The 25509-nt window shown below is 35.6% G+C and overlaps 1 protein-coding gene across 6 annotated transcripts in view; it reads right to left on the bottom strand.

Annotated features, from left to right (window-relative positions):
• Positions 1–1866: 1866 nt before the first annotated feature.
• CHD9 (chromodomain helicase DNA binding protein 9) overlaps positions 1867–25509 on the bottom strand; it is a 241937-nt gene continuing 218294 nt past the window's right edge. For 2 of the 6 annotated variants that reach the window (XM_065898459.1, XM_065898463.1), the window contains exons 30-38: positions 23805–24713; positions 22696–22859; positions 21678–21950; positions 20770–20938; positions 16177–16316; positions 15641–15862; positions 10690–10818; positions 7627–7731; positions 4463–5341 (exon numbers count right to left, since the gene is read on the bottom strand). In XM_065898459.1, the coding sequence (XP_065754531.1) occupies positions 4463–5341; positions 7627–7731; positions 10690–10818; positions 15641–15862; positions 16177–16316; positions 20770–20938; positions 21678–21950; positions 22696–22859; positions 23805–24713 (2990 nt within the window). Of the gene's footprint in view, positions 5342–7626; positions 7732–10689; positions 10819–15640; positions 15863–16176; positions 16317–20769; positions 20939–21677; positions 21951–22695; positions 22860–23804; positions 24714–25509 lie in introns of all 6 variants that reach the window. The other 4 variants (XM_065898461.1, XM_065898464.1, XM_065898462.1 and 1 more) reach the window with 3 other exon arrangements.

Genomic DNA, 25509 nt, shown 5'->3' with positions numbered 1-25509 from the left:
TATACCAACTATACTTCAGTTTTTAAAAAAGATGTTATTTTTGCCTGTTAGTAAAGGCAAAGATGATTTCAAATGCAATACACGGTACTGGTAAGAATTTGGGGTAAATGAGCATGCACAAAATGTATGCTGCTAATAGTAGCATAAATTGTTACTAATGTCACTGGCACTGGCAACACAAATCAAGCCTTAAAAACAGAAGTATTGGGCTTCCCTGGTGGCGCAGTGATTGAGAGTCTGCGTGCTAATGCAGGGGACATGGGTTCGTGCCCCGGTCCGGGAAGATCCCACATGCCGCGGAGCGGCTGGGCCCGTGAGCCATGGCTGCTGAGCCTGTGCGTCTGGAGAGACCACAGCAGTAAGAGGCCCGCGTACCGCAAAAAAAAAAAAAAAAAAACAGAAGTATTTTCACTTCTAGGGGTTAAGGAAATCATTAGGGATGGATACAAAAAAATGCATATATAATTAGGTTCCTGGTTAAATAAATTACACCTGTATGGGCAATATATGTATTAAAAATCACATTGCAGGATACTTACTGACATAGAGGCCAGTATATTAAAGGCAAAACAGCCAATATTCTGTCCCATATAGTACTGATTTAATATGAAAATGTATGTTTCCTAAAGCTACCGTAACAAATTACCACAAACTGGATGGCTTAAAACAGCTGAAATTTATTCTACCACAGTTCAGGCCAGAAGTCCAAAATCAAGGTGTTGGCAAGGTTGGTTCCTTCTGGAGGCTGTGGAGGAGAATCTGTTCACGCTTCTCTCCTAGCTTCTGGTGGTTGCTGGTAGCCCTTGGTGTTCCTTGGCTTGTAGCTGCACAGCACCAATCTCTGCTTATTGCCTCGTGGCCCTATTCCTTGTGTTTCTTATGTCCTCTCCTCTTCTTATAAGGACAACAGTCATTGGATTTAGGGCCCACCCTAATCTAGTATGTCTGCATCTTAACTAATTTTATCTGCCAAGATCCTATTTCCAATTAAGGCCACATTCTGAGATTCTGGGTTGACATGAATTTTTGTAGGACACTATTCAACCCACTACATGTATATAACATACATGTAAAAAGATTGGATAGCTACATGAACAGTATTTCAGGGTGGGTTTATGGATGATTTAAATAGCTTTTTGTTTTTCTGCATTTTAAAATAAATAGCTTACTGTACTGAAGTTGCATTTATGTAGAGATTAAGTTCTTAATTTATTGAATGAGGTGAACATTACTTGTAGTCAAAAATTACTCTCCCCCCAAACCACTTTTTTCCCTCCTACAGTTCAAAATATACAGAATACATCATTTTATACATAGTGTATCTTCTCTCAAAATCATCCGACACAGCCAATTCTTCCTCCAGCAGTGGAACATATTACTGATCCTCTGGGTGAGCACCAGATGAAGCTGTTGACTTGTTTAGTATATTTTACAAAAAAGAAAGGTTTTCTAAAGCATGGCAGTATAGTTGAATGTGTTCAAGTTAAATGAGGGTGATGAGACTCCACTGTTCTACTTTTGTAGTTTGAGGAAAAACAAATTTCTTTCATATTTATAAAAAAAAACACTGCAAACAACAGTGATGAATTAGGAAAGTCTCTAAGACCAAGGGAAAAAATAATTACTGATCTTCAAAATGGACTTAAGAGGTTAGGTATATCTCTGGGTCTTTCGGGATTTTTAAAGGTCCAGGGGAAGAAAACTTTGGGAAATAATAATATTGTGGATATAATTATAGCCAACTTCTGTCTCTTAAAAATTCTTCCACTTTCCTTTTAAAGATTTATGACTATGGTTTCCTTCATAACTGGAATAAGATAAATTATATATAAAAATAAAAAAAATTGTCATGTACAGAGGCTGACATCATGGGTAGTCAAAGAATATGTTTAATAAAAAATAATTAAACTTCCATTTGCTCTATAGAACATCATAGAAAGTAATTTAATAAATTACAAATGACTTTTTAAGACGTTTGCTCAACTACAGAAAGCAAATTCAGACTACACAAAACACAACTGGTAAATATTGCAATGTCCAAAAGAAAAATTGGACTAAGACTTGAATCATGAAACCTGAAACAAGGGCTATAAATACAAGGCAATAACAGCTATAATTCTTTTAGTAACTACCAACACATACTTGGATATCCTTTCAACTGCAACTTTAGTATTATGTAATTCTACTGATTTCTTTTCTTATAACCCTTAACTTTACACAACCATGTTTGCATGTTTTTTTAAGCTGATAGCTGGACAACTTTTCCCCAATCAGTACTAGATAGAAGTGTCTTGAAACCCAAGAGAATGTTTAAAGTTAATACTAGCCTTAATGCTTTGAAAACTGCAACTGCCTTATTACATAGAAAGAGAATCACTAAGATGTTAATAACCAAATTCATTTGATCATAATTAGGAAAATACTTTATCTCATAAATTTGATATAAATTAGATTTTAGTGACAAGATCTAGGGCTTTTTTCCCCTTTATTTTAAATTGGAGACAGAAAGGAATGAAGATCATGTGGGTATAACTAGGGGGAGAGAAGGGAAATGTGGATGGTGCTGAAATACTTTACCGGCAAACTAAGTTAACTGTGTTTGAAAAACTTTGGCTATCTCATAGGTGTATTCTAGTTAAACAAAGGTGCAATACTGCAAAGGGAAGATACTAAATATGTAATATATCATTTTCATGATGAAGAATTACTACCCACTTCTCCTGGAAGGGCATTATAGTGACTATTGCTAAGACATTGCATAAAGGACTATCAATTCAAAGTACTATTTTGGGAAAATACAAAAATCAATACAATCCCAATGGAACTTATATAATTTTGTAAATACATATAACACTGTCTCTCTAATAAGGGGTTAGTTATTTTACATACAGAAACATAATTTACTGGTAAAGGTCTTGGAAAATCCAATATAATTGCTTAATTCATGACAAAGCAATAGAGTTCTATCAAAACATACTAAAAGTTATTTTTTCTCTGGGAGAGAAGTGAGGTACTTTTCCCCTCGCAAACTTTATCACTGACTTATTTTTAAGTACCAGAAAAACGCTAACACTTGTCTCTCCTTAGGATATAAATGATATTTTATTTCCAATTCAGTTCTAATTGTTTTAAATGTATATGAAGGTGAACCTGGACCTCTACCTTGTCAGAATAATAGCAGCTTTAGCAGGAGAAATTGTATCACAAATCAAACAGACAAATTTTACATGGTAAAGGGTTCTAAGAAATTGATCAGAAGCCTTTGGCTTCATTTTTTGTGGTTCATAAGAGTAACGTATATTTTTTTGAGATTATTCAAAGTGCATTTTCAAAATGGGCAACTCAGTATATTTAATATAAACTGATAACCCAACACTGATTCTGGGCAACATTTAGTTTGCTTATACGTAGAAACTCAAAATGAATTGAGACTATCTGCATATTACTTTACCCTATTATCTGTTAATTCCGGAATATTTCCATGACGTAAAACACAAATAGAAATCTACACAAATAAAGCAAACAAACAATTTCTTTTACATGAAGTATGCTGTGTTGAAAGTTCTTTTCAGTGGCATTTCATAAGTTTGCCTTTTCTGAACCCTGGAAACAGACATTACTCATCTGAGACAATTATTTCTAATAGGAGGCCAAACTTTGAAGAGCTGAAACTAAATATGTCTAGAGGGTGCCAAAGTTACATGACACAGGATTATTTCATGACTTAATTTTACTGATTTTAAGAGTGAAGCTCAGCAAAAAGCAAGTCATATTTCTTGCCAGATTAACATGATATATAGGATGTGTTTAAAAAACCCCTGAAAACAAGTATAGAATTAGAAACGAATGTAAACTTCCTAAACTAACTCAGCTGAGGTAACAGGTAGCCAGTTAAATTGGCTGATTGGGAAACTTATTTCTTCTTTAAAACACACTTGTACCTGAATTGGAAATATCAGCAGTGCATCACAACACTAGAGCATTTTCATGTAATTAAAGCAATGGATGGTGATGTAGATTCTACAGCTTTCATGACATTCATTAGCTGCCCAAATTATTGCTGAGTTTTGATCTGTAAATTATAGGTGTCAAGGAGGCTGTAAAACTATATTCAAATTAAATCAGTAATATGCATAAAGTATTCTGTGTTCACTGCAAATATATTAAATATACAACTCTTATTGAGCATAATTTTCATAAAATTAACCCCCAACAAAATTATAATGCCTTTTGTTGTAATTTTACACCTTTATGTATTTGATAGTACATACGAGTTCAGAAACTTATGAATCTTAAGAAATATTACATGCAAAACGTCTCTGAAAGCAGTTTGCACTTCTAAACAAATAACTGAAATGTTCAGTCAGTAAGTTATTGATGCACTCAACACTGGGGTATTTACAATTAATAATTAAAGAAAAAAAATCCAAACTCAGTTCATAATTTAAGTGCAGTCTGGGAATCAGTCTTCATTACTCGAATCTGAATCCTCAGATGACGATGGTGTACTATCAGATCCAGATGAAGCATCAGCTTTCTCTGAACCCTCATCTGTGCTGTTTTCATTGAGAGGACTCGGTTCAGTTCCCCCTTTGTCTTCCTGATCTCCAACTCTGGAATCTTCTTCCTTTACTTCTACAGACTTAGATGAGCCTAAGTCACTGTTTTTATTTTTCTGTACATCAAAAGTATTGGACTGGGACAAAGTTGGAATATGAAGATTAAGGCCTGGAGTGAGAAGCATCCCTGGATAAAGTATATTGGATAGTAATAGTGGGTTAAGAGCTAACGGGTTGGCAGCTGCAGCTGCACTTAATGCAGCAGTAGAGGATGTTGAAGGAGAACTTGACACAGAGCTTTCACCACCATTCTCTGAATTTTGGCTCTCTGTCCTTTCTTTTTTTCCTTCTAGCTCCGTAGAGTCATTTCCCTTTTTTTCTTCTGTTCCAGATTCTGTAGGCTTTGTCAGGGGTCCTCCCATGCCCAACAGATTTGGCAATCCAGTCATTCCTGACAGCAGCATGGGGAACATGGCAGCCACGTTTTTAGCTTCTCCTCCAGAAGAAAGGCCAGCAGGCATTCCCATGAGCCCTGCAGTCACTTGCAGTGACTGCAAGTTTTGTAGGTTTTGTTGTAAGGCCTGAAGAGTTGGGAGGTCCACACCTGGAAGTAATCCATTGGCTAATAAAGGACTGCCTGAAATACTGGTGGCAGTTGCAGCTGCCGCTGCCGCGGTGGCCTTTGCAATTCCACTTTTAGGCCGTCTCCCTCGCCTGCTTACTTCCTCTCTCACAACGGGACCAGTGAGAATACGTTCATACATACTTTCTGGAAGAAATCCCTAAAAAAAAAAAATCCATCAATAATAACCATTTTCAAATAAAATCAATAGCTATTAGTTTGTGATACAAATAAGCTATTAAAAATAGGTAATCATTCATAAACTTATTCTGTATTGATATAACCAATTATGAGAGAGATAACCCAATTTCATCTTATACTAAGTAGTGGCTTGAAACAGCTCTTTTTCTCATTTTATCTTAAGAGGGCAGAAAGAGGTCTCTGGCCCTCTTTTATACTGTGAGGCATAAGTTAGTAGAATAGTTCTGGAAAACAGAAGGTCCGAAGAAATTTTTTCATGAGGGTTACTACTGCCATGCCCTTACATTTTTCACATCACCAATTGCTCTAGAAGACTAAAGGAGTGCCCCTCTTCTAATCTGGAAGAACAATAAGCAAAGGACAGAAGAAGTAAAGATTAAAATGAGATGCTTCATATGACTCTTTCCTGACTATCACTTTGGGAGTAAAGGAGACAGAGCCAAACCGAAAAAGATAATCAACAGGGGGGAAAAATCACTTGTCTCAGAACAGCAGTAGCACCTGCAGACTGGGAAGCACCAAGTCCAGGGCAATGGAGGGCAACCTATTCTACTTTCTTGAAATTCTCCCATGATTTTCTCAGGCTCAAAACTCCTAGAAGTAAAAAACAAACAAATGAACGAAAATTCCTAAAAGTTTTAGGAGTTTAGAACCACTAGACCAGCACTGTCCAATAGAAATAATGTAAGCCACGTATGTAATTTAAAATTTTCTAGTAGCCACAATTAAAAAAAGGTAAAATACGTGACACCAATTTTAGCAATATAGTCTATTTAACATAACAAAAGCACTGTCATTTCAGTATGTCATCTATGAATATTATTGAGATATTTTATATTCATTTTTCCAAACTAAGCCTTCAAAATCCAGAAACAGTGCTTCACACTTACAACACCTCCTACTTCAGACTAGCCAAATTTCAAGTGCTCAATAGCCACATGTGCCTGGTGGCTACCATTTGTGACACTGTAGCTCTAGACAGTGGTTTGAAAGACTCTCATGGGACTATTTTAAAATTTTGTCTAGAACTGATCAACTTATTTGTTCTCTTTACAAAAGCATTAGGGTTCACTACAGAAAACAGGACAACAAAAAAATACAAAGAAAAATATCATCCATAGTTTCACTGTTCAGAGAGAACCACTGCTAACATTTCAGGATGTGTGCTTCCATCTTCCCCTTGTGCATATAAACAGATTTTACAATTCTCTTCACCTCTTTTCTAAAGGAAAAAAAAAAAATAGAATCATACTGAACATAGGTTTACTGCCTGTCTTTTTCATTTAGACACCTGTAGACATAATAGCTATTATTTATTCAGCACTTACCACATGGTTAGGCTTTGATACTCCAAGAGCTTAACTACTACCCCATTTAACAACACTGTGAACTTTTTCTCCCTTGTCACTAATGTTCTTTTTAAGATATAATTTTTAAAATAGTTGCAGATTTTCAATATACTGATGGACCATTGGTATATTCCCAATTTTTATTACTGTATTATGATGAATAACCTTACATATATATATCTTTTCCCATCTTTGTTTTCTTAATATGCCTTTTAATCAATCAATCAATTAATTAGGCCACGCTGTGCAGCACATGGGATCTTAATTTCCCAACCCGGGATTGAACCCATGCCCCGTGCAGTGGAAGCACAGAGTTCTAACCACTGGACCGCCAGAGAATCCTGTCCCTGCCGCCCAATATCTTTGACTATTCATGTGGTATTGCTCAAATAGTATCTTAGAGATTAAAATAAACACAAATCAGCATATATTGATTCTGCATTCTAACTCAACAGCATCTGAGAAATCTGTAACATATTCTGCAAAACAAAAATTGTGAACTAAAAAATACCTTCATATGTTCTTGGAATATTTTGTTAATTTTTAAAAATAAATTTATTTTTGGCTGTGTTGGGTCTTCGTTGCTGCGCCTGGGCTTCTCACTGTCGTGGCTTCCCTTGTTGCAGAACATCGGCTCTAGGTGCGTGGGCCTCAGCAGTTGTGGCACATGGGCTCTGTAGTTGTGGTGCATGGGCTTAGTTGCTCCATGGCATGTGGGATCTTCCTGGGCCAGGGATCGAACCTGTGTCCCTTGCATTGGCAGGCAGATTCCTAACCACTGCGCTACCAGGGAAGCCCTATTTTGTTAATTCTTAACTTAGAATTTAATCTGTTATAATTAAATGGCATCTAATTTTAAAAATGATGTCTGAATTAGTATTTATGAAATACTCACAGACTGCTTAACAACATCTCCCCATTCAGGAGCTACTCCATATTCTGTATTTTCTTTCAGGAACCGACATAAATCTTTCAGAGGGGGAGCAAAGGCACCTCCAACCTATAAATGAAAAACAGATTGTTAGACACTTAAAAGCACTATTAAATATGAAGACATTTCTTGCTTTTATTCTGTGCTGTACAGAGTTTATTTTTTAAAAACACATGTATTTGTTGAACCACTTTTGACAATCTTTATTACATTAAAAAGGACTTCCACAATCCACAAGAACTATTAATATACTATATAAACATGTGCTAATGTAAATTTTAAATGTCTTTCTTTAAAGTTAATTAATTAATTTTGGCTGCATTGGGTCTTTGTTGCTGTGGGCAGGCTTTCTCTAGTTGCGGCGAGCGGGGCTACTCTTTGTTGCGGTGTGCAGGCTTCTTACTGTGGTGGCTTCTCTTGTTGCGGAGCACGGGATCTAGGTGTGCGGGTTTCAGTAGTTGTGGCATGCGGGCTCAGTCGTTGTGGCTCGTGGGCTCTAGAGCGCAGGCTCAATAGTGTGGTACATAGGCTTATTTGCTCCGCAGCATGTGGGATCTTCCTGGACCAGAGATCGAACCTGTGTCCCCTGCACTGGCAGGCGGATTCTTAACCACTGTGCCACCAGGGAAGTCCCTTAAATGTTTTTGAGTTACTGGAACAGTAAAATAAATAACTACCATTTACTGTGAAATTACTATGTTGGGTAGGCAGTGTAGCCTAGTTAAGAGTATACCCTTCGGAGTCAGACTTACCACCTACATGAACTAGGGTAAATCAGTAAATCTCTTTGAACCTCAGTTTTCTGATCTGCAAAATGGAGATAACACCTCCCTCATAGGGTTTTATGAAGATGAGATAATTCAAGTGCCTCAGCAAAGGTTCTGGCACATAATAAATATAAACTATTATTATTATCATATTACCAACTATTGTGCTAAGGACTTTAGAGTACATAATTTATTTTGGTACTCACTATATCCATTTGAGAAGGTATTATTTCTATTTTTCAAATGAAGGAACTAAGCCTCAGAGAAGTTACACAAGTTGCCTAAAGCTAGCTAGTAAGTGTTAGGATCAGCTTTCAAACTCAGGTCTCAAAAACCCATGCATAAACTGATACCCTAAAAGTATAAAAATATACATATCCCTTTAAATGTTTAAATGATTTGAACCTACCAATTTAATGTTCCTTTGGAGTCTAAAGACACTTCTTGAATAATTCCTTTTTCCACACCTTTTTGAATGAATACATACTATATCTTGTTAGGATACAGACAGGGTTTAATATGGCCAGTTGTAATACCTATAGGTATTCTCATCTAGTATTTCCTATAATCTTTACTTAGCCTCTCAAGTTTCTGTTGCCATCTCCTTTTTATTATGACCTTCATTAAGCTCCAGTTTACACTGGAGGCCCTCTGTATGGTTTATGGGGATTCAGCAAGTGGATCTTTTCCTTAGTAACTGATCAATCTCAAGTCTGCACTCTAGAAACTCAGAACAATAAAGAAATCTACAAACTAAAGGAAATGAACAGGACTTTTATCAGGTCACAACAATGAAAAATAAAATTTAGGGTGTTTAATGTTAAACCTAACAAGTAAAAATTTAAAAAAGGGTTCCATTTCCTTAAAACTGGCTAAGAGAAATTTATTCATATCTAGAAATGCTAATTTCATTATAAGATGAAGTGCATAAAATTTCATTATAAGATGAAGTGCGAGCATAAAATTAAGTAAAATGCAACTAAAATGTCATCTTGTTCTTCCCCTAATACATCTATGACATCACTTTAAAGCACTAACAAAAGCTGAATAAGCTATCTACAAAATTGGGGAAAAATCAGTATTAATTTTAATGAGTGCATATGATAATATTAAGACAATTGTTATTTTAAAAGTAGTTTTCTTCCAATTTCAATATTTCTTCTGAGAAAGTCAAATGATTTCATGTATTTTTATACTAGCAGTGAGGTCATTTAACAGAGAGCAAGACAGAACTAGGGAATTAATGTGACCTATGCAGGGTAATTTAATTTGTGAGTGAAGGAACTCAATGAGAAATGTGCTGTTCTTACTCTGAGGCCATTTCTTCTTTCTTACTTATTTTGTTGCTTGCTCATCAGAATAGAAAACAATAAAAATGTCAAAGCTATGAACTTACAAAAGGGTGCCACAAGTGTTCTATCATTTACTTTAGGAGGTAAAAGAGACATATACCAATCCCAACATAAAACAGACACAATTTGGGAAAACAAATGTTGAGCCACATTTGGTTCAGAAATAGACTTTGGAAAAACCTGACTGTTACCATTCATCAATCAATAAAGCAAGAAGGTAAACACAGGGATACTATTAGTGTATAAGGTACCTTTGTTTAAGACATTTTATTTCCATCTATCAGAAAATTATGTAATATGCCCATTTTGATAGAACGAGACACTTAACAGTCAAATGATGGAAAATCACGTGACAAATAAATAAATCTATAATGGCCATGATGAGAATAGTGTCCCCTTGTCAACAGAGTTTCTCGACTTTTGCACTGCAGACATTTTGGACTGGTGGTGTACGGGTTGGCCCCTGTGCTGCAGGAGGTGTAGCAGCATTCTGGGCCTCTATCCACTAGATGCCACTAGCATCCTTCCCCTGCTCACCACCTCCCCAACACCCACCTCCTTACTCCAAAGTTGTGACTACCGAAGATATTTCCAGACGTTGCTAAATGTCCCCTGGAGGACAAAGGTGCCCCCTTTTGAGAACCACTGACTTACATGTAGTGCTCTTGCTCAGGGCCACTGCTTAGGCACAGATAATGTAAACTAACTTGCTTATTTCATTCAACAGCTTAGACAAAGATGTGGGATTTGAAATTAAGACTGCATAAAATTGTAGTCCATGTCTTTTCCCGCAAATCTACATTTAACCCAACCAGGTCTGTTAGAAAATACTGCATAATGAAGTAGTGTTCTAGAGATCTCTTAAGCAGTGAATCAACATGAAAAATTAACAACAAATATATAAATACCTTTCTGGCATTTCTTCTGTTAATCAGCTGAACACGTTCTTCTCCAGTGAGACTATTCACATCTAGTTTATTGGGGTTTCTGCAACGATGCCTTTTTTGCTTGGGTCTCCCCTCATGGAGCTGCATTCTCTAAAACACATGGACAAAGGAATGGCTTGAAAATCTAACTGTGCAACTAGTACAAATAAGCTGATCCAAGAAATTTAGTCATATAAAATTGAAGATATGTTATAGATAAGATATATTAATACAGTTGACCCTTGAATAGCATGGGTCTGAAATGTGCAGGCTCACTCATATGTGGATTTTCTTCAATAAATATGTACTACAGGACTACACGATCCATGGTTGACTGCACCCAGGGATGCGGAATTGAGGACACGGAGGGCTAACTGTAAAGTCATACTCAAATTTTTGGCTGTGGGGGTGGCATGCATCAGTACTTCTGACACCCATACTGTCCAAGGATCAACTGTTTATATTATATATTGAAGATTTATATTATATCATATATATTCTATCACATATCTTCAATATATATTAAAGAATTTACCCCATAGCTATATGTTAAAAATATTTAAGGTTTAAATATTTTTATATTAATAAAAATGCTGAATAAGACAATGTTACATGAACCTTTTCCTCAAATTATATATTTAAACAATTATTCAAGGCAATTAATAATAATCAGTATTATCTTTCTGTATGAAAGTAGGCTCCTGAAATGAGGAGGACATTGCTAGTTCTTTCCTTAAATGCCCTCAAAGATCACTGTATTTCTAGTGTTATTTGAAGGAGTTATCAATAATGCTGGAAGAGCTTCCTCTTTACATTTTCTCCTGATGAATTTCACCTGAAACATCAGATTTTCTCAGTGCTCTGATAGCATTTATATGTGTACTAGTGGCTTTCATTTCTCTTCATCTCACTAATAAACTTTCTTATCTCTTTTCACATAATCCTCACAATACTCAAAGATATTATTCTTTTCTAAAAAAATGTATTTATTTATTTTGGCTGCTCTGGGTCTTCATTGCGGCGTGCAGGCTCTAGAGTACGCAGGTGGGCTGTACAGCACGCGGGCTCAGTAGCTGCGGTGCGCAGGCTCTCTAGTTGCGGTATGTGGGATCTCAGTTCCCCGACCAGGGATCAAACGCGGGTCCCCCTGCGTTGGGAGCACAGTCTTCACCACTCGACCACCAGGGAAGTCCCCCAAAGATATTATTCTTATTTTACAAATGGGAATCAAGGCTCAGAGAAGATACCTTCCTCAAGGTCATGCAGCTAGCAGGTGGCAATAAAAACTCTATCAAACCATGCTGCTCACCTCTGTTAACAACTGTTAACAAAGTAAGGCTTGGTGTCTGTAGTCATTTCTAAACAATTAGAAATTCCAACAGACTAAAGCTCAAACTCTTCAGCATGGCATACCAGTCCCATCACAGCCTGGACTGAATTCACCTTTTCTATCCAATTACTATTACCCCACTCATTCCCTCACATACTCTGGAATATCAGACTAGTCACTGTTTTATGACTATATCCTTTTTAGACTCTCTTCATAATTGTTCTGTAATGCCTAGAGTATCCTCCTCTTATCCTGCCTAGAATAAGTAGGCATTTGACCAGTATTAACCTGGTCAAATGCCTACTTATTCTTTTATCATCCACCAGTCATGTCAGCTCTATTTTCTATCTTTTCCCAGATACTCTGCTTGGGCAGAGTAATTATTCTTTTATCAGTTTCCATGGCAGTTTATACATACCACTGGTATAGTACATATACCATGTTATGATCATTTTGTTGTAGAGATATCACAGCAAAGTGTGAGATCCAATATACCATTAATGTAAAGTGCCCTTGGAAATCATACCAGTTGTTATCTTGTATTCTGTACTCCAACAAATGCTACTTATAACAATGTTTTAAAATCTTAATAATAAAGTTATATAAAAAATTAGGACAAAAGGTTTATTTGCAGGGAAAATGATGAACTCCTATAAGTTAAAAGAAAAAGTAATAAAGATTCCTTTGCAGTGGGAAGAGGAAGGTATGACAATCTTCAGAGACTAGAGTATAACTGCCATGAGGGCAAGAACTTTATATTGTTCACTGTTTTATCCTAAATCCCTTTAAATAGTAACTAGCACATAATAGTTGCTCAATAAAAATTTACTGACTGAATAAATGGTATTTTCTAACATGTTAATAAATATAGGGTTAAACTAACAATTCTCATTATTTTTAGAATAGCAATACTCATTTTATGATTGCTCACCTTACTGACAACCCTTCCCCTCATAATTACAAGAGCTTTATTTGGTGCTTTTTTTTTAAATCAAAAGAATTAAGAGAAAGTTTATTTGAGAATTTGTGGCATCTTTTGAAAAAATTAGGGATATGAAAGGCATTCAAAAGCCAAGACTGAGGCTCCCTATTTTAGACTACCAGGTTATCTCTTGAGGACAATAATAGCAATGTAAAATATTAAACTAAATATATATTACAGATACAAGTATATAAAAATATATATTACAGTCACATTCTAGGGACTGGAGCTTCTGTGGTTCTTTTGCATGAAAAAATAAGGTAATGAATTTTTTTGTTAATAAAATAACAATCACTTTACCTTTATATATCACTTTTTAGTCTCCAAAAGACTTTCGTTTTTAATTTTTTAAATCACTGACTCAGTAAATATTTACAAGGAGCTAGATACCATCCTCTGTAGCAGGAATTACGTGCTAAGTCCTGGGGATACAAGGTGAATAGGACAGCCCTTAAGAAGTTCATGGGGTAGGGGACGACTTCAATGGGTTATCCAATTAATCTTCATGATGGAAGCAGATAGAACAAACCCACTAACTTCATCGTACAGAGGATATACCATTACTCTTTTACCTTCTAAAATATATAGAAACATCAAGGGAGACTGATACAAAATTTGGTACATCAGCATCTGACAGTAAAGCATTACAAACTTAAATAATAGATTTCTATGAGTAAGAAAGACATACGCCCATAAGATAGTGAGTAGAAAGTATTTCAGAGGATAAGAAAAATGCAAATTAATATATCTGTTCTCCTCTTTGACTAATATAAACCATGCACCTGACGAGAACCAGAAGGTGTATTCTTATGAGATCTTAAGTGTAGCAGTTTGAACAGTGGATTTAAGACTTACTAGCTGTGTGGCCTTGCACTATTTATTGGGTTGGTCAAAAGGTTCATTTGGTGTTTTCCATAAGATGGCTCTAGTAGCACTTAGTTGTCTTTAACTTCATTCGAAACAATTTCGTTAGACTGTATTGTGACAGCTGTCATATCAGCGTGCATTAAAAAAAAAAAACATCAAAATTGGTGAATTTTTGCGTAGCCATTTTAATACTGAAGGTGGAAGAAAAAAAGCAACATTTTCGGCATATTAAGCTTTATTATTTCAAGAAAGGTAAAAACACAACCGAAACACAAAAACAGATTTGTGCAGTATATGGAGAAAGGGCTGTGAGTGATCAAACGTGTCAAAAGTGGTTTGCAAAGTTTCGTGCCGGAGATTTCTCGCTGGATGGTGCTCCATGGTCGGGTAGACCAGTTGAAATTGATAGTGATCAAATTGAGACATTAACTGAGAACAATCAACATTATACCACGCGGGAGACACCGGACATACTCAAAATATCCAAATCAAGCGCTGAAAATCATTTACACCAGCTTGGTTACGTGAATCGCTTTGATGTTTGGGTTCCGTGTAAGTTAAGCAGAAAAAACCCTCTTGATCGTATTTCCGCATGTGGATTCTCTACTTAAACGTAATGAAAACGTTCCGTTTTTAAAACAAATTGTGACAGAAGATGAAAAATGGATACTGTACTACAATGTGGAACAGAAGAGATCGTAGGGCAAGCAAAATGAACCACCACTAACCACACCAAAGGCTGGTCTTCATCGAAAGAAGGTGATGCTGTGTATATGGTGGGACTGGAAGGGAGTCCTCTATTATGAGCTCCTTCCAGAAAACCAAACGATTAATTCCAACAAGTACTGCTCCCAGTTAGACCAACTGAAAGCAGCACTCAATGAAAAGTGTTTGGAATTAGTCAACAGAAAGCACATAATCTTCCATCAGGATAACGCAAGACCGCATGTTTCTTTGATGACCAGGCAAAAACTGTTGCAGCTTGGCTGGGAAGTTCTGATTCATCCCCCATATTCACCAGACACTGCATCTTCAGATTTCCATTTATTTTGGTCTTTACAAAATTCTCTTAATGGAAAAAATTTCAATTCCTTGGAAGACTATAGAAGGCACCTGTAAGAGTTCTTTGCTTAACAAGATAAAAAGTTTTGGGAAGATGGAATTATGAAGTTGCCTGAAAAATGGCAGAAGGTAGTGGAACAAAACGGTGAATATGTTGTTAAATAAAGTTCTTGGTGAAAATGAAAAATGTGTCTTTTATTTTTACTTAAAAACCAAAGGCACATTTTGGCCAACCCAATATTTAAAATTTCAGTATTTCCATTTCTTTATAAAGTTATAATGATGCCATTCTGATAAAGTTAGGGGGTGTTAAATTAGGTAATCCATGCTAAGTATAAAGCCAAGCACACAGCTAAGTCTCAATAAATGTTTACTATGATCATTTTTATTATTTTAAAACAAATTATTTGTGGGAAAAGATTGCAAGTTTTGTAACTTTACAATATTCATTGGGTCTATGATAGTACTCTGTATATGAGAGGTAATTTTTATTACTTAAACACTTATTGAATGCAGAATGGAAAAATGGAAAATGATATTGTATTGTATCGAAAGATAGTCATTATTTTTTTCTGCTAATTTTCCTAAATCTTGGGCAGAACATATAAGTGGGTGAGAATTTATGCTTCATCATTATAGGTGTGACCAATCACAGAAGTAAAATATACCAAGTTTTATAAGGCATCACCTACAGGAATAAAAGCTCCTAAATCTTCCACATAACCTGGGTGCTCCTTAAGCCATTTTTCCAAATCCTTTCTCTTCGGTGCATCATCGCCTGCAAGTCTTGTCCCATCTTTAAGATTAATAACTGGAACGGGACTTTCTGTATCAGGAATTCCTTGAGGTTGAGTATAGGATAGTGCTGGATTTATCCCTGTAGAAATCTGTGAGGTGGTTAAGCCTAACGTAACCTGTAGAAAAACATCAAATGACAATTTTATTTCCATGCTTTAGCATTCTGATTTTGGTCCAATGAAGCAATTCTTTTTGAAGAGGAAAAAAAAAGTTGTTTAAAGGTCAGCTAAATCTTTCAAATTTAGAATTTTCATGAATCTTAGCCAGTGCTGGATTCTACTGAGATACAATCTAAAGCTATATAGTATACTCCTAATTTTCTAATTATCTTTATTATTCTACAAAACATTCACAAACAGCAATATGTATATTTACTAGAATTGAATTTTGGACTCAAGAATCAGTAGTTTTTAAGCATTGTTTTACTTACATGATTAGGTGGTTTATTTCTGTTGAAAAAGAGGATGTCAACACCTTCTACATTCTTCCTCCTTCCCCGCCTTTTTTTGACTACAGGCTGGTTGTCTAATAAAACTCCATTGGCACCAAGGGTTGATTGAATGGGAGTACCTAACAAATTAAAAATGCAAAAGAGTGATAAAAATCTAGTTCTTAAATTAAACGTAATTACTTTTCTAAATACGTAGACATTTTGCGGGGGTTGGGGAGGGATGGAGTGGGAGTTTGAGATTAGCAGATACAAACTATTATATAGAGAATGGATAAACAACAAGGTCCTACTGTATAGCACAGGGAACTATATTCAATATCCTGTGATAAACCATAATGGAAAAGAATATGAAAAAGAATGTATATATATGTATAACTGAATCACTTTGTTGTATAGCAGAAATTAATATAACATTGTAAATTAACTATACTCCAATAAAATAGAATAAAATAAATAATGCTTGTAATGATACTCATGATCAAAGAAAAAGTTTATTTAAAAAAATACATAGAAATTTATCTCTTATTTTACAAGCAGTCAGACAAAATCAAGCAATTCTTGGATTAAAAATACTACCTCATTTCTCATTTAAAAACCAGGAGAATTGTAATCTAGGTCTCTTTCAAGTTTTGACTTGTCTCCTCAAATTTTTCCCCTGGATAGTCACACATCTTTTCTTTTGTCCCCTTTTCGAGGAAGAACCATGCCTTTCTCATGTACAAGACAAACCTTTCCCCCTTTTTTGAACCCATTAATTCCTACTTTTTCTAAAAGTTTGTTTCATCATTTATCTTTGTTTTTTTGTGCCAAAATATCTTACTCTACATTAGATTCTTATCAACTTAAAAACATGGTCCAACTCAAATAAAAAATAAACTTCTTTCGGCTTTTTCATAACTTTCAAAACTTTTGAAAAGTTGGTTGCTATTATGCTCCCCTTTCTCACGACAACCTCACTCCTCAATTCCCACAGTCCACTCCTGCCCCAGCCTATTTAAGGTATTTTCTTTAAGACCACCACTGTTTCTTGCCAAATTAAACTGACCCTTCTCACTCTTCATTTCAGTAGGCACTCACTAAAAAATGTTTGTAAGAGGTATGAATGAAGCAGTTCCATGCATTCATTTTTTTCCTAATAAATAAATACACATTTATCAAACAGCTATGTACAAAGCACTATGATGATTCAAAGGTAGGACACAGTTCCTGTCCTTAAAGAGTACGTAATCTAGAACACTCTTATAAAAGAAAATATTAATAATGAGATGTTTGCTTAAAATGGTTCACAGTTTGTAGCGAGAAATGCATTTTCAATCATTCAAGGAGAATTTCTGACCAAGTCCTGTGTATCCCTAAAAGACACTTCCCTTTGGTTGGCTGTGTAATCTTATGGAAGTCACTCTCCTCACATCTCAGTTACAAAAAACACCTTAATTCATAATTAGTAAGGAATAACTAATTACAATGAATAAAAATTATTTTTGCATATGAAAGCACTGAGGAATGTGACATAACATTATTAAAAAAGAACAGCTTTCATTATTTCATTAAAATCAGATTAACAAAATATTATGAATATTTGAAAATACTTTCACTATAGTACATTTTAACTGTAATAATAGAATAACTTTCCTAAAATATTACTTTTAAAAGTACTATTCTGTTTTATAAGAACTTCTCATGGCTTCCTATTCTAGTACGAATGAAATGCCTTACATCAAGCCTCATTCCTGCCTGACCACCAACCCAATCCCCTCCCCAGCTCACTTTCTGATGTTGCCCATAATCTAGATTTATCTTTGCTAAGCAGTCTCTGACCTTATACAAATATCTCTCCAGTAAGAATTTAAACAGTAGCTAGGTCAGTCTTATCCTAAAACCATACAATTTTCCCAACATCAAGTCTCTGGTTCACGCTATTCCCTGACTCTCTCTCAATGTCATTTTCCAGAAAAACCATTATCTAATCTTCCTCTTATAAATTCTGTTCAATTCTGCCTCTTCCACAGGACTCTATCTAAGTCTCTAGACAGCAGTGACTTCTCTCTTTTCCAATATTTATTAACTATAATGCTTTGTAGCAAGATATATTATCGTTTTTAACGTATTGTCTAATATTTTAACATGTAGGTCTAGTCTACCAAGCAACTGAAAGGCAGAGACTGTCTTAAGTTTCTTTTACTTTCCCTTTACTGCTATCCTAGTGCTATATAAAAAGAAAAGTACTTAATACAATTATCTATGGAAAAACATTAGTATACACACCAAATTATGTATTTATAAACAAATCCTATTTGATCATTTATAAACATATCCAATTTGGCAAATTATATACTCCCTTGACTTCTTTCATTTTTTAAATCAACAACAAACCCAGCTACCTTGACTTCTTTTTGAAAGTGATTTTAATAAACATTACTGATTTATTTTAACCTAGAATCCAAAATGGAAAATTTAACCTAGTCTACTCTATAAAGCCTGTGTTGTCTTTATCTTAGATGTAATTACAACAATATTAAAAATACCTTCTTTCTATTGAATGCCTACTAGGTGCCATACTCTGGACTAGGTTTTACAAATGTTTTCTTAAATTACCAAAAACAAAACAAAACACAGAGGTATTAAGCCCATTTTATAAATGTGATCAAAAATATTATGTCTCAGGCCCAATGTCACAACGGTGGTAAATGACAGAATTCAAATCCAGGCTGTTTGGCTCTACTATCTTTTGTGTACTATTCCAGGTGGTTTCTGGAATAGGCTCTTTAGTTTTGTCCTCTTATAATTTATGCTATTTTACTGTCCTTCATTAATTAATTTACATTGTATGATGTATCTTCACTCAAAGCTTTTAGATAAAATTTGGGGGTGCCCATACAAACATAAAAAGGGCTTAATACGAAGAATTATAATACCAGTTGTTGAGCATTAATTCTAAAACCTAATTTTAACATCTGTTTAGCATCTAATTATATGCCAATTTCCATACTAGTCACTTTACATATATTATTTAATCCACCTAACAATGCTACCTCTCCATTGACCCCAACTCCTCACTTCGCGAACAAGAAAAGGTTAAAAAATGTTAGCAAGTTTCCTAAGAGTCACGTAGGAAGACAGAGCTAGATTTCACATTTACAGGGACTTCTCTGGTGGTCCAGTGGTTAAGACTCGGATCTCCCAATGCAGGGGGCAAGGGATCAATCCCCCGCTGGGGAACTAAGATCCCACATGCCACATGGCACGGCCAAAAACAAAAACAGATTTCACATTTGCAATTATCAAGATGGGTGAGATACAATTCTTAGATAATTCTATCTAGTTTTAATGTTTGAGGCTTTCTAATATTTGGTACAGGTGCAAATTAGTGTTATAATTACTATTGATACTATTAAAACAGTATTATTTACCAAATAATTACTTCTAGGCAAAGACTGTAAAATCTTCAGCTGCAATAGCAGTAAAATGTTCAGATGATAGATGTATCAATCCCACTTTATAGAGTTATGGACTTACCAAGGTACAAGCAGTGGTATTATTAAACCCACTTAGGTTGGGCAAAAAAGCCCAGAGCTTATCTTCCCCATCTCTTCCCATTTTCTCACGAAAAAAAGAGCTCCTTGCCATTGTAAATCACAATTTGGGGGATTCATACTTCAGTAAGAGAAATGTGGCTCATTCATACGTGTCTGAAAGTCCAGTAATTGGAGACTTACACTGAATGGTTAATGAAACCATAAGAGACAAAAGTAAGTCTGATGACTCTAATTTATAATTAGAAAGCGGTAAGAGCAGCAACTGGAAACAGCAATCAGTTTAACACCTATAATAAAGCACTATTTTCCCAAACTTCAGGAATTCCGCAGATTGTACATAGGCACAGGAGTTTTGAAATGTTTACAAGTTATTGTATGGCAAACGAATTTAGCAGAATACTGAAATAGAGTCCTTAGCCTTATGTATATGGAGGTATAAAGGAAATTCCAGTCACTTACCTGCTTTTAATTGAAAAGTTACATTTTTTACGATTAGTATGCTGTGGTCCATACATTTTAAGACTCAGCTGCTCTTAACTAAAATTATCAGTTCTCGACAGCATACTTTAAGAGGGACACAGAAAGAATTAAAGTACAACTAGATACATCAACAAAATAAAAAAACTGCTTATGGATGGATTCCTCAGTGCCTAGAGAGCACAGAACACAGGGTACCAGTTCAGTATTCAATAAATACTTGTTGATTCAAATAGTCAAAAGGTTAGTACAAAATATCGTCCCAAGGGGAGATATGATCATTGTTTTCCGAATGTTAAGATTATCATGCAGACACAGGACTAGGTTAATTCTCTGAGGCCTTTGAAGACAGAACTTCAGTCACTGAGAAGAACCAATTGCAGGCAAAGTTTGCTTCCAAATAAGAAGAAATTTTGTGATAATTAGAGCTTTCTAATAATAAGAGGGCTGTTTAAAGTAGTAACAATCTGGTTCTTGTAAGTATCCTATGAGTAAGTAAAAAAGGATTTGCAAATGATGGACTATTTCATGCTGAGGCAATGATTACTAGCATATTCACCTGACACTGGCATGGATTTTGGAAAACTGGCGAGGCTGGTCTCTGACGCACCTTGAAGGTCCCGAAGTCGAGTGAGGTACTGCTGCTGCCCTAGAGCACCATCTTCACTGTCCAACGGCCTTCTCTGAGCAAGCCCTTGCTTCTGAAATGTCAACTTCAAACCACCTTCCTATTAAACAAACACCATTAATAAGAAAGAAATGATTAAAAAAAAAAACTCGTAGTATATCGAGAGAAATCTTTTACTTAGAAAAAGTGAGGTTAAAAACCCTGAAAAGTTAGTCATGTTCTCTTATTCATACATCAATTGGAGAAAAACATTTAATCAATTTCTATAATGAATATTAAAATTTCTATCTTAAATGAAAAACATCCAGGTATTACATATACTTTTCTGAGCAAAACAGAGCTTTTCATGTGACTAGCACATTGTAACCCTTTCAGCTTCTGACCTATGTCTCTGTGTACACTATTCACATGACATATTAGAAGATATTACCCATGTTTTAGACACTGAGTAATCAATTTAGCTTCAAAAATCATACTGAACAATGAAATGTTACTGATAACAGGGCATGCTAAATGTTTAAAACAGGAAGTGCACTGACATACCACGTGAATACTATATAAAAGAACCAAACAATAAGAAATTGTCAGACTGTTTAAGAAAGCATCTTGATCTGCAGAAGGACTATTTTCAGAAGTATAGGTAGAAAAACATATTTAATGATGATTCCTCTAGTAGAATATTCAAGTTTAATAACCTGGTTATCTAAAAGAAAACAATCCAAATGCCAGAAAACAAGTATGTGAAGGAAGTAAGAGTAAGAGCAGGCAGCCATTTGCAGGAAAAGCATGCTGCACACCGCAATCGCAATCAGGTCCTAGGGCAATAAAAATAAACATACGTCTTTGATTTTCACTGTAAACTCCTTTTCTCGTACATGCTTCTTCACCTTTGACATCTGTGTTGACTGATCGTGTTCTTCTTTAACGCCAGCACCTGCAGGAGTGGGCACGCTGGGCTCGCTATATTCTGTAGCTGCGCCAGAGCTGTCCAGCAGCTTTGTGGTATAGAAAGAAGCCACTGCATTGGCATCATAACTTCTTCTAGCTGAAGGCCACTTCCCTTTCAGGACTGTTTGACAAATACTGTCCAACCGGTTGATCATCACACGGTCCTGGAAAAGCATGAACATCAAAGGATAATTTTAATAACTGAGTCAGAACTTTGGGGATCACAGCCTTGATGGATTTAACCCTGGTACAACATATGTGTATTTGGTATGCATACATATTCTCACATACATTTACAATTCTATACAAATTCCCATTGGTGACATTAAAAAATATTATACTATAAAGGTATTTTTCTGTTCTTTTGTTTTTATAAGAGTAACACAGGTTCCTTGTACAAAGTTCAAACAACTCAGAAGTATACATAAAAGTAAAGAGTTCTCTCCTCTCCCATTTATTTCCCAACCTCACTCCTAAAGGTAAGTACTCTTCTACTAGCCTAGTCACATACTGGAAGAAGAACTGTCTTAATCCAATCTGAACTTCCACCACTATATGTACATGTACTTAAATGAACCTTTTTTCTAGGTCACAACTGGCTTGGTAAATTTCTTCAAGAAGACCCACTTAAAAGCACTTAATTCATAAAGTAGCACCTGAATACTAACTTGTATGTGAACATAAGCATTCATTATCTTTTCTTCTAAATATTCTAAGGTTATATTGAGAAACACATATATTTAAGTAGACCTAATTTACTTGATAGTAATATTTGATACTTTTAATGCTAACACCAAAATGTCATTCCACATATAAGTGACTTTTTTTTACTACATAATATCTATCATTAAAGAAATATAGAAAAATACTCAAAAAATGACCTATTCCGGCAAGAAATTACTCATTTACCTTTGGCCAGTACGAAGCGGCCAGCATGTATCCACCTTGTAGGATGTAAGCAGACTCTGGGGTCCCGTTGTTCATCTGGAAACTATCCTGGGTCTCATCCTGGGTAGTGCTCAGTGATGCGACGCTTTCTTCATCATAGGCTTTCACGTGAGGGGTACCTTCTGCTAAGAATAATCATAACCAATTATAACTGTTTTAAAAAGACTGCGTAACACAATTTTACATATACTTTTCAAATCCTATATAATTATTCAGATATATTTGAAAATGAAAAGTTAGAAGTAAAAAAAAATTCACCTAGAATACAATAAAGTACTCATTATTTTTAAAATTGAAACAAAAGCACAATAAGTGGCATAAAGGAGTTTGAGGAAAAAAGGGTTAACAAAACATCCCTTTCTGCATGAAAATTTGAACCATGGTTAACACTCTAGGTCTTTTTCCCTGGAAATACATAAACTCCTGATTGGTAAACTGTATCTGCACTGGGAGGACACAAATATTGCTGGGGAGGCTATCATTCTCTAAAGAGGGGACTCTCATAATTGGGCACGTCCCTTGTGGTAACCCTGAAAGTCATGCTTCTGGAGTTGTTACAGGAGGTTCTCACTCTTGTGGGTATCACAGTGGCTCCTGTGTCCACTTGATGTTGACTCATTTCCTGCGCTGTTAGACTTCTATAAGGACACCCGCAGAAGAGGACCACCTAACACTACCGACAGGCTGAAGTTCCTATGCTAGATCTTTCTAAGTAGGGCCAAGTAGGGCCTATGATACTCTTGTAAGTCGGACTGGTGGCTGTTATAAAATATTACCTGTATTTGTTCACTGATCAACTTGTTCCAGGCAAGATGTAATACTAAATTTAAGGCAATCACAAAGTAATAAAATTACTGTGCCAAGTTGCTAATCCGGTTTGACTAACCCATTTTGCAATGTGAATACTGAATACGGAGTAAGAACCAGGAATTTAGCTGCGTTTTCAGTAGTCCTTCTCTAAGAAAATCTGTACACATAAAATTTAAATATGCTTAAGTGATCCAAATCAATTCTTTTCATTTTCATGTGAAATGTTGTCTTAAAATAGAAAAAGCACTTTATGCATATACCTCGCTTTTGGACTTCCTCTTCTTCACTGTCACTTTCTTCTGATGAAGATGAGGAGGATGATGAGGAAGAGGAGGACGAGGATGAGGATGAAGATGATGCTGAAGAACAAGAGGAGGAAGAAGAAGAGCTAGAGCCTGATCGAGAGTGGGAACAAGAAGAAGAGGAAGACGAGGAAGAAGATGATCTGGAAGAACAGGACGATCTCTCAGAATCAGAGTCAGAATCAGAACTAGAGTCTGATCCTCTTTTGTGGACTCGCTGCTTCTTAGAAGCTGGGTTTGGAGTTAGAGGCTCTGTTCTGGCTGCAACCATGCGTCTGTCTGTTTCACCTTTTCCACCAGATTTCTGGTCTCCAGTAGCCTGTGGTAAAACACCATTCTTTGGACTTACAGGCTCAGACTTTATTAGTGTCCTGGTTTCCTCAGAAGTCATAGATTCTTCTTCAGAAAACTGAGGCTCCTCTTTAAGGTTTTCACTTTTAACTTTCACATCCTCTAGAATAATACCTTTAGGATCTAGGAGCCTAGGTAGAGAGGTAAGAGGAGAAGCAGAAAGTGCTACTTGATATTGCTGTAAAAGTGGGGTAGAAGTCCTTGAATGAGCCATCTTACTTTGACTGTAGTTCCTTTGAGCTGCCATAAATGAGAGTTCAGGATCACGAAGAATGTGATAGTCTGTTCGGCTCACCCCGTGTTTAGCAGCTCCAATGAGCAAGTCCCTATCATGAGGGCCACACTCCCACCAGACTGGTAAGTCTGGATTTGGATGGCAAAGCTTCAAGCGCTCAAACAACTGTGGATGTCGGAGGGCCTGTTCCCTTACTTTCCTTAGAAGTTCAATGCGATATAAAGTCCTAGAAGCACGTTCTTCTGTGATTGGCTGGATAAAAATATTTGGATCCACCAATTCTACATTGAAACAAGAACAAACATATTACACTCAAAGATACTTCATTATAGATTTAAAACAAATAAAGCAACTTCTAAAATGCACCTCTACTCAATATCATTGTATACTTTCCAGAATTTCTTTTTAACGTTTTTAAATGAGGAGAAATATAAATTTTAGAAAGAAGTACTAAAAATCATGTAACATATAACACTGGATCTACAGAAAGTTAAGTAAAACATTAAAGTTATTTTGGAGGTGTGTTAATATAACTAGGAAGTTACTTTTAAGAAATTCCCTATGAGCCAATGTCATACTATTATGTGTTTTAAAGAGAAAAGCACTCAAATTCATTTACAAATACAAATTAAATCTGTTAAATTAACACCCCATAAGCAAACCTAAGTCCACATATCCTTAACTGCACCGAGGTAACTCAGGGCATTACAGTGAACTCACAGGGACAACAAAGGCTTTCTTAAAATTTGATGGAAACATGGGAATAATTGTCAAACAGTGTATGAACTACCAGCCTGAGATAGTTCAGTTTTAACATCAGACCATACTCTGTTCCTTTTGATGAGGTCTGATCTTTGTGAGCAGAGATACTGGCAGTTGAGAAGTACTCAAAAAAAGATAGAGGTTTGTTGAAATAATGTAGAGACCACCTGAAGGAGTTACTAATGGCCAAATGTGGAACAATTTGAACATCAAAATGAATTCTGATAGTACTGGATTATAACCTACAGAATAAAAAATAAATACCCACATGAAAAAATACTAATATGAATAAATAATTAAGTAGACTAGGGAGAA

This window comes from Phocoena phocoena, chromosome 20, assembly GCF_963924675.1.
Source record: "Phocoena phocoena chromosome 20, mPhoPho1.1, whole genome shotgun sequence".
Taxonomy (NCBI): Eukaryota; Metazoa; Chordata; class Mammalia; order Artiodactyla; family Phocoenidae; genus Phocoena; species Phocoena phocoena.
The sequence above is the reverse complement of the archived record's forward strand: the minus strand, read 5'-3'. Positions and strand labels throughout refer to the sequence as shown.